The sequence below is a fragment of the Canis lupus genome, chromosome 1 (assembly GCF_003254725.2).
Source record: "Canis lupus dingo isolate Sandy chromosome 1, ASM325472v2, whole genome shotgun sequence".
NCBI classification, from domain to species: Eukaryota; Metazoa; Chordata; class Mammalia; order Carnivora; family Canidae; genus Canis; species Canis lupus.
Genome location: NC_064243.1, coordinates 100,544,631 through 100,554,832, shown reverse-complemented (window position 1 = coordinate 100,554,832; position 10,202 = coordinate 100,544,631). Strand labels below are relative to the sequence as shown.

Below are 10,202 nucleotides of genomic sequence, written 5' to 3'. Positions count from 1 at the left end.
CTTATACATATATTAAGGCCTACCAAATTGCACTTTAGTATATGCAGTGTATTCCATGTTGACTACACATCAGTAAAACTATAAAAGATGATTCCACTGCAACATCTGGGTCTCCCACTTCTACTAGAAAACCAGACTATCAATATAGTGACTCTATTTTCTCTCTCCAAACATCTGGTAGAGAACCTCTGCCTCTGCAGCAAGAAAAACTGGCAAGCAGTGAAGGCTGTTTCCCAGTGAGTCACCAGAATCTCTGGCTGGTCACAAAATCTACATCCCTGGACCACAATGTATACCCCAGAGTTCTTGCCTATGCAGCAAAGACACTAGATATAGAGCCCAGAGAGGTACAGAAATCGAAATAAAATTTACATTCTTTGCTCTGTCACTGACCTTGGTCAGAGTGACAAAGCTCTGGAGATGCTAAGAATTGCCATGCATCCCAATCTCATACAGCCATAGTGACTGGTATGTTTGTGGATGTCTTTTTAAAATGGGAACATCCACTCTCATTTGCCAGTCCCCAGGCCCAATTATTCACACTGTGTCTTGGCATCAGTTTTGTTTCCTTCCTGGGTTGGTAAGTCTTGCAGCCAGAGACCTGGGTACCAGATCAGATTCTGGCCTTCATGGCATATGGCACTTGGCAGGTCCTCAGAAACAGCTTCCCCTCAACTGTGCTGTGAAATATGGCACATATGCTGGAAATATGACACTCAATCCATGCTGGTCTCAAACATATTGAAGGCTGTCACAACCTCCCTCAACATCACCATCAAAGTGATGTCTGGGCTCTTAAATAACTCTGAAATCCAGACATCAGGCCCACAAACCCCTGAGAAACTTTTGTCAGCAATACCAGAAGTAGACTGAGAATGTTTCCCTGTCAACCTGCTCTTTCAGTTGAGGCACATGAAACCAGGAGCACCCCCCTCCCAGTTTATCTCTTCAGTTTTGCATGGCCTAATTGTTTTCTAACCACTCCAAACAGTAAAAAGAATGTCCAAAATTAACAATGGCTTAAATAATAAGGTCTTTATTATCATAGAAACCAGAGCAACAGAAGTAAGTAGTTCTCCAGGTTGGGTGACTTGAAGGCTGGAAAATCTGTTATAAGTACCACATGAGACCAACACTATGAAGAAAGTAAACCTTTTTTGTAAGCCACCAGAACACAGCTCAGATCCTCTTGGCTAAAGATGTATGTAAGGTCCACACTTTTAACCAGTCAGTGGGGAGGGAATGAGGAATCCCATTTAATTCAGGATTCTTATTATTTCCCTCTAGGGACTGGAGAGTACAAAGTTCTACCTTCCCTGAGGACATAACGGTAACTAAGCTGATAGAGCAGACATGGTTTCAGCCACAGGCATTGAGTGACAAATCTGGCAAAGACCTGAGTAGGTCTGAAAGTGCAACACAATTCATGAAACCTTCCCTGTACCTGGCATTCATAAGGTATCTCCCCAGTGTTAATGTTCAGATATGAGTTTCAACATCTGATTGATGTCTTCCTCTCAAAGGGCAATCATAGAGCTCCTCTCCGTATGAGTCCTGTTGAGAGCACTCCTAAAGCCTTCCTGCAGTGTGAACTTTCTGGTGCCGAATGAGGTGGGAACTTAAACTATAGGCTTTCCCACACTCATTGCACTCATATGGCCTTTCTCCAGTGTGAACTTTTTGGTGCCTAACAAGGTGGGATGTTCTGATGAAATCTTTCCCACATTTGCTGCACACAAATGGCCTTTCCCCTGTGTGAACTCTCTGATGTGCAATAAAGTCAGAGCTTCGACTAAAGAATTTCCCACATTCAATGCACTCAAAAGGCCTTGCCTCAGTGTGAATCCTCTGGTGTTTAATGAGGGTATATTTGTGACCAAAGGATTTCCCACAATCACTGCAAACATAAGGATTTTCTCCAGTATGAATACTCTCATGCTGAACAAGTGTGGATTTGTGCCTGAAGACTTTCCCACAATTGTTGCACTTATAAGGCCTCGCTCCATTGTGAACTCTCTGGTGTACAATTAGGTTGGAATGATGACTAAAGTATTTTCCACATTCACTACACTTGTAAGGCATTTCTCCAGTGTGAATTCTTTTGTGCTGAGTAAGGTTGTCTTTGCGGCTAAAGGCTTTTCCACATTCTTTGCACTCATAAGGCCTTTCTCCAGTGTGAATTCTCTGGTGTTGGATAAGGGTGGCTTTACGGCTGAAGGCTTTCCCACATTCACTGCACTCATAAGGCCTTTCTCCAGTGTGGATTCTCTGGTGCTGGACAAGTGTGTCTTTGCGGTTGAAGGCCTTCCCACATTCGCTGCACCTGTAATGCATCTGGCCACTGTGAGAGGCCTCCCCACTCCTGGTGCTCCTTGTCTTCTTCTTGCTGTGAGTGGCCTTCTGCTGGTGACTGCCCAAACTGACCTGGAGGGTCTGCTCCTCCTCACATTGAAAAGGTTTTTCTGACAGGTGAGGTTCTTCACAAACTCTACAGTTCTTGACAAATGAGGTCTTCCCTTTGTCTCTTCTTAAGGGTTTCTCTACATTGTACTGCTTCTGGTGCTGATGAAAGTTTGCAGTGAAGCAGAATTGTTTCCCACAGGCCCCACATGTGTAAGGTTTCAGTCCTTGGCGTGTTTCCTGGTGCAAGATATCTTTCAAGATAGGGCCACATATGTCGCAAGGGTGAGCCATCTGGGTGGATGAACCTGCCTTGGAAATACTATCATGTGACACTTCTATAGAAATACTCTGTTCAGAAGGTGCCTCTTCATCCTCCACTGCACACCAACAACCTAAAGGCAGAAAAATGCTGTTGAAGTGCATGATGACTTTGGTGGGAAGGGGCAACCCCATCACCAATGTGTCTAGTATACCCAGGATTTAGTTCATGGGGCTATTAGCAGGACAGCAGATTTGGGATCAGGTTAAAGAAAAAGCTGCTGTGCAATACTGGGTCCCGAAGGGTCACAGAATGAGGAAGCCTTCACAAAGGACATACACAAGAATGAGGTGTAGCTCAGGGAGAACCAACAGGCAGGATGTCCAATTTACTCTTCAGCAAATGATTTTTAGAAGGGCCTTGGCTACTGGTGAGTGCTATGCAGAAATGTATGTCCAGGCCCAGTAAAATCTGATTTAAAATGAGCAACTGGTATCCTAGAATCATTTAAGGATATATGTATGTCATGACACATTAGCATTGTCCAATAAAGAACACTGCAGAAGGAATAGTAGAGAGCACTAGTAAAGTGGGCATGGACAGCCCTGGGTCAGAGGTCAGAACATAAAAGACAAGAACAAGGAGAAAAAGATAGAAATAAGTATGGTCTACAACCTGGGCACCAAACAGGATTCTGGTGCTAGTTGAACCCAGCCCAGAAGTCACACCCACTTCAAGCTCCCACTCACCAGGGCCTGTCCACGTCCCTCCTGCCATGGCTAGAGTCATGACCTCTCAGTCAGGCACTCAGAGTTCTTTCCCCTGCTAAGTTCAGCAACCACAAAGCATCTGGAAGAAACAAGTCATAGAGGAAAGACAGGGCAAGTAGGAAAGCAGTGACCTAGAGCAGCCCATCCACAAGTGATGAAGACAACTAAATATTACAAAATGAGTATCAGAAGCATCTTGTAGGATCAGCGCACTGGGCCCCATGGCAGTGACTATTATGGCAATTCATGACACAAGTAGATCCAAAGAATATGCCTATTATAAGAAAGGGGCAGAATGTGGAGCAGAGGTATCATGAATGTGAGCAGAGCCATATAGTAAGGGAAAGGGCAAGCAAGGTAGTCCACTGGGCTGACCACAAGGAATAAAGGAGGCAATACACAGCTGAGCTTCAGTACCTAAGAAAACCTAGGTTAGTGAGGGAAAATAGCAGTGCCCAGGCAGCTATGGGAAGAAAATGGCAACCTTTGAGGGAAGAAAGAGTAGAGCACAGCCCAGAAAACTTGGGCATACAGGGCCTTACCTGGCAAGACCGTAAATGCAAAGCACAGAAAACACTGCATTATGACACAAATCTCTGGGCCTTATCATGCAGCCCCCATTTCTCCCAAGAGAAAGACACAAACACATCCTTGAAAGTCACATGACCCTGTATGAAGTCAACAACTTGAACACAGAGGCAGCAGTTCTCCCTAGGACTCCTGGTCTACCTACCACAATTTACCCTCCTCCCCAGCTCCCCAACTCAGATACCAGGCCCTCATGTGACTGGTGCCCACCCACTCTTTTCCCACTTTCTAGTCATCATTTTGTCCAACCCAGAACAGGCAGGGGACAGATAGACACTTCTGTCAGCTAGTTCTCCTGGGGTCTAGAGATCATGCATCTCATATACATATTTGAGCTTGGAATTCTCCCTAGAGCCCCCAGGCTATGAATTCAGATCCCATCTCTAGTACATATTGTTCTTTAGACCAGAGCTCCCTCATGTCTATGCATATCCACAACATAGGCACCTCCCACATGCAAATCTGCACACAGCACCCAAAGAATTCTTGGTTAATGCATCCAAGATCCTACCTGGCTCCAGTTGATGGTCCCCACCGCCATGTACTCTGAACCCAATTTTTAAATCCTTCCTTCCAGGCCCTATTCCTTGATTCAACTTCAGCAATCCAGAACAACATATAGGTCAGATAAACCCAGCCTCCTTCCCACTTTGCTGTTACATACTAAGGATGCTATATTCTCAATAGTCATAGGCTTAACACTAAATTCTCATGCAAAGCCCACACCCACTGTCCTTCTACCTCAATCATAGTTACTCTGCCAGCTGACCCAATCTGCCCCTGAGGTAATCTACCGTGACTTAAACTCCCCACATCCCATTAAAGGTCACCACGAACATGTGGGAACCACACAGAGAAAGGAAAAGCACTTGCTCTGGCCTCACATTCATCTCATCTCTAATACTACTCTATACCAACATCCATCTCACGTCTATATGCTCTCTCTAGAAGACTTCCCCACCTGCCAGATCCTCCTCTTTCCCAACCATGCACACTAACCTCCCTTTTCCTGTCCCTTGGGTGACTCCTATCCCACTCTGCTGTGTCCACCCCCTTCTAGACCCTAAATGGCACTGCCACTATGATGTAAAGATTCTCTCTATAAATCTGATAAGCAGCTCTATTTAATCCATATAGTGGCTGCCACCTTTGAGACTTGAATCCCTCCTCTGAAATACAAACGTCTGTGTCCAGCTCTCTACCTGTACCTCCACTCAGATTCAACATGGTCAAAGCCTAATTCTTGATATTACTTCTGAAAGCTACTCCCATCACCAACTTCACCATCTCAATTGAGGGTTTTTCCATCCTTATGTTTTCTCAGTCCAAAAACTATGGGAGCTGTGGGGTCATCCTTGACTCTTCCCATTCTTTCTCTTACCATCCACATCAGAAAATCTGGTTGGCCCTACTTAAAGAAAAAAAAAAAAAAATCCAGAATCCAAGCATTTGTCCCTCACCTCCAGAGCCACCAGTCCAGTCTAGCCATCATCAAAAGTGATCTTTCCTGACCCCAGTCATTTTTCACCATGCAGCCAGAGAAAGCCTGTCAAGACCAGTCAGTTCACTCCCTCCTCTGCTCCAAACATTCCATGGCTCCCAATAGAAGCCCAGCTCCACAGGCTGCCATTCTGGGGTTGAATCCTGCCTGTCCCCTGCTCTCTGATCACACCAGACATAATGGAGACCTGAGGCTCCCTAAACACTCCTAGTTCAGCCTCAAGTGATGTTTTTGCACCTGCTGGTTCTAGTGCCTGGAGCACCGTTCCACACTTCATCCCACTGCACTGGATTCAAGGCAAAAGACCATTAGTAACACTGGCACTCCCAAACTCAAAGGCAAGTAGAAGGATAAGTGAAGACTCCTGAGACACCACCATTTCCCATAGTGGGTTGCCAAGATCATGGCCAAGTGGGGCATGATGAATCAGGACCTGCATACTCTGCACTCACCTATGCAGAGATCCTAAGTGCTTCTACCATCAAAGCAACCTGGCAGAAGGAGGAAGCTGAGAGTGGCAGGTAACCAGAGTGGGGTATCATGGACTGAACTATTCCCCTATCCCTTGCCCTTTGGTGAGGATAATTTCTGAATGTCTAATCTCAAATACGAAGACTCCAGTGTTGCCTTCTACCAGCTGGGTGTCCATGAACAAAGATGTGTTGCAGTGTCCTCATCTGTAAAGCAGGGATAACAGCAGTAGACACCTAACAGGGCTACAGTTTGTAGCAACAGGTTAATACATGTCAAGGATCTTTGAATTAGTTTTTCCTCTCCACAAGCTTCACATTTTTCCAATTGGTTGTGGTACAAATGAAGGGACAGGTTTTGATACTATTTATTTTTAAGCTTTAAGCTTTTAAGAAGATGTGATATTTAAGACTTTCATCATAATCAAATACTTAGAGGCAAGCAAATTATTAAGCATTAACAGAAACTTATATCCATACATCTGCTTATGTATACCAGCCATGTGCACACTGGCCTTTCGCCAAAGCAGCCTAACTGTAACATACTCCTCTGAAGGTGAGCCTGCTGGAGGCCCTTCATTAGAGATGTTCACAATCTCTCTTACTTAAGAGTTGGGGAATTGATGTGCCAGCGTCCTGGATTTGGCTGAGGCTGCTCCACTAGCCAGGCTGACTTTTCCTCTGTTCTTCAGGCAGTGCCTTTGCTGAGCCCACAGAGTGGCAAATTTATAGCACCTCGCTCCTGCCTCTGCATCTCATGTCAGGTTCCTTATACCCTACAGCCCTTTCCTCCAGCTAAGACCAGCCAGAACTCTTTCACATGCTTCCTTCTGAAGGTAATGAAGAATGTCACCTCTTTTTCCCTGCCCTCCAATATCTCACCTCAAGGACTACGTGAGATAAAGACATCCTTAAAATTCTTCCTCAGAATCTGCTCTCCAGGCTTTGACTTGAGGCCTCGTCCCTCATTGGTCTCCAACACAGCTCCTTCCCTGAAGTCCAGACCTGCATGGCCAAATGCCCTAGGGACACCTTAGATTTACCACATCCAAAATACAACTCCTGATTCCTTCAAAGGAGCTTCCTGCTCCAACGGACCCATTCCCACCGAAGTTCAAGGGGGGAAAAAGGGAAAACAAAACTGTGAAGGTCCCTCATTCCTTCGTTCACGTACAGCCATTATCTGACAGCGGGAAACCCTATTGGTTTTACCTTTAAAACTCCATTTCTCCACCTCCAACTTGCTCGCCATGGCTCCAATCCAAGCACCACAAAACCTCCAAAGTCTGCGGCCTCCTCGCCTCCAAGTCCACCACCCACTCGGCCGTAATGTGTACTCCCCCAAGCCAGACCACATCTGTTCTTCCATCGCTCCAAGAGTCCTCGCCATGAAGGCACAAGGTTCCCCTGCCATGCTCCCTGCAAACACGAGCACTCTGGTTTCCTGAATCCTCCCGGCTCAGTGGCGCCTCCAAGCCTGTGCTCGTGCTAGTCGAACGGCCAAGAACAGGCACTTCGACGGCTCATCCCACCGGCTGTTAGAAATGGGGGCTCCCCCCCTGCAAACGCCCCCGTGGCCCAGGACATCGGAGACTGGGCTGCAACGACTTCAACTGGTGCCCCTCTTTCAGGGCTTCGTGATTCAGAACCCCAAAACGCGTCAAGGTCCGGTGAACAGAGTACCCACCTACGCGGGATCCATCACCGCGGTCGCCGCCATCACAATCTGGACCACAAGGAGCTGTGAAGAGTCCCAGTTCGGGACCAGAGCATTGCCGTGGCTAGGCCCTGGCCGCGGAGCCTTCGCGGGTGCTGCCACCGCCAAGCCTCTTCCCGGTAGACACAGGGTCTCTTCCCGCGCCTTCCGGCGTCTGTCACTCCGAACCCAACCAGAGCTCCAGAAGCTCTACACCGAAAGCTACACCAGGAGCGGACAAAATGTCCGCCGCGAGGAAGACACCGGAAGTCCCGCCCAGCGTCTTCCGCGCACTTTTAATAATGCCGCCACCGCGCGGCGCAGGGATTTCTGGGTAATGTAGTTTCCCTGACCAATCGGCCCTAGTGATTCTTGGACTTGCTCCCTGCGGGTGCTAAGGCTGTGGCTTCCAGCGTTGGGCTCTGGGAAACTGTGCCTCGAGGGTCAGAGGACTGGGCGGGGCTTCAGTCCTCTTAAAGAGCGCACGCCCAGATTCCGTGCTTGTGTAGTCTGCGGGAGGGCGCAAGAATGGTAACTTTCTTGTAGGTATTCCCCAAAGCCACAAAACCACATGGACATATCTTGTCAAACTACTTTGAGTCCACTCACAGTCCACGTATATTTCCTTGCTAGTTTTTATTTTTTTATTTAAATATTTAAAAGATTTTGTTCATTCATTAAAGACATAGAAAAAAAAAAGAGAGAGAGAGAGAGAGAAGATAAAGGCAGAGGGAGAAGCGGGCTCCATGGAGGAAACCTGATATGGGACTTGATCCTGGTACTCCGGGATCATGCCCTGAGCTAAAGCAGACACTCAACCGTTGAGCCATGCAGGCGTCCCAATCTATATGGATTTAAAAACCAGCATGTAGCACCCTGTAATTCAAATGATCCTTCTTAGCCCAAAGCTAAGATATATTGATTTCGCTCTAGGAATATGCCGACTATCTGAAAAGGGTCATTATAAATGCTTTCTAAAGTGCCAGGACTGGTGGCAGTAAATGTGCAAAGGTGACTATCCAAACCCAGAAATAAGGATTTGGAGCATCAAGATCTCATTTCTTTGCTAGGAAGTGCTTTTCACTTCATTTGCAATTAGAGGGACAGTGTCTGAATTGGGAGTTGAGATTATTTTGGTAAATGATGAAGCACAGGAGAAGGAGGATGGGGGGTGGGCAGGGAAGTGAAGGAAGGAAGGAAAGAGTGAGATACCAGGGGCTTAGCATAAGAAACACCATCTTGTATATAGCTGCTATTTTTGTAATCTTATGTCTGTTTAAACTGCAAAATGTCCCAATACCCAGGGTTTCAGGAAGTATACCATAGACATTTGCTTTACCCAGCTTTTTGGCTTCTGTACAATGCTTAGCAAGCTACTAGGACTCAACAGAAACTGTCAACAGGATAGGTTTATGCCTTTATTAACCTATCCCTGAGTTTACTCAGGGCTGCGAGATTTTGGAGTGCATGAACCACCTTGCAGCTGCTGGCTTTCAATAAAGACTCCTTAATTTGGCCTTCTAACTATGGCGTCCATCTATATAAGTTGCTGCTCTAGCTATAACATTTGGAGGCCCCAGCGAGATCCCCGAGTGATCTCTGTCGCTCGGTTCTGACGCCTATTGGGCTGAGGGCCTCTCTGCCAGTGCTGCCGGGATTGCGAGAAATCTCTAGGGGAGGCGCCCCCTGAGACGTTCCAGGGCCCGGAGGCTTCTCTTCGAGGCTATGACAGCCTGACAAGAGAAACGAGGACGTCCAACTCCCAAAATACCCACGGAGTCACCTGTAAATTCCTGAGGTGTCACCTGTTTACCTGGAGACTGGTCCATCTGGGTGGAAGCTGGAGGACCAGACCTAGTCTGAACTCCCCTCCACAGGCTCCCCCGAAGATGTTAGGAAGGGGCTTCTGGTTAAGGGACCCAGAGGGGGTCCCTCCTGTTTTGTACTTAAGGGACCGGGGGGAGGGGGGGTCACTCCCGGTTTCTGCTTGGGGGACCCAGCAGGGATCCCTCCTGGTTTCTGTTTGGGAGACCCAGGGAGGGTCCCTCCTGGTTTCTGGTTAAGGGACCCAGTGGGGGTCCCTCCTAGTTTTACACGTTTTGGCCAATTCCTCTACTCTCTTCTGTCAGCTGACATCTTTACACACACACACACACACACACACACACACACACACACACGAACAACCTCAAAAAAAACATCGGGCACCTGTCAGCCATTTAAAAGTGAGTAGCACGGCTGCCAGTCTTAAGACTCAGGTGACACGGGCAGCCCCGGTGGCGCAGCGGTTTAGCGCCGCCTGCAGCCCAGGGCGTGATCCTGGAGACCCTGGATCGAGTCCCACGTCGGGCTCTCTGTATGATGCCTGCTTCTCCCTCTGCCTGTGTCTCTGCCTCTCTCTCTCTCTGTCTCTATGAATAAATAAATAAAATCTTTAAAAAAAAAAAAAAAGACTCAGGTGACAGGTTTCTGGTCAAGGGTTCAATCTCCCTTCCCACCAGAAGGGAATATTGGC

General features: G+C 47.3%; 1 protein-coding gene across 2 annotated transcripts; it reads right to left on the bottom strand.

The window, feature by feature from the left end:
* Nucleotides 1–1,020: 1,020 nt before the first annotated feature.
* On the bottom strand, nucleotides 1,021–7,819 carry LOC112643352 (zinc finger protein 134-like). 2 transcript variants are annotated; one of them, XM_025421345.3, is made up of 3 exons: nucleotides 7,679–7,819; nucleotides 3,412–3,511; nucleotides 1,021–2,795 (listed from the first exon to the last, which is right to left on the bottom strand). In XM_025421345.3, the coding sequence occupies exons 2-3, from the start codon at nucleotides 3,449–3,451 to the stop codon at nucleotides 1,570–1,572; spliced, it is 1,266 nt and encodes a 421-aa protein (XP_025277130.1). In that variant the 5' UTR covers nucleotides 3,452–3,511; nucleotides 7,679–7,819; the 3' UTR covers nucleotides 1,021–1,569. The 2 variants fall into 2 exon arrangements, with proteins under 2 accessions (XP_025277130.1, XP_035557938.1); XM_035702045.2 differs by lacking the exon at nucleotides 3,412–3,511 and having other exon boundaries at nucleotides 7,679–7,818.
* Between the last annotated feature and the right edge of the window lie 2,383 nt (nucleotides 7,820–10,202).

Coding starts and splice junctions, on each gene's coding strand:
- LOC112643352 (XM_025421345.3), bottom strand. CDS start 3,451: ATGACTCTAGCCATGGCAGGAGGGACGTGGACAGGCCCTG. Junction 2,796..3,411: donor AGGGACGTGGACAGGCCCTG/GTGAGTGGGAGC, acceptor TTCTGCCTTTAG/GTTGTTGGTGTGCAGTGGAG.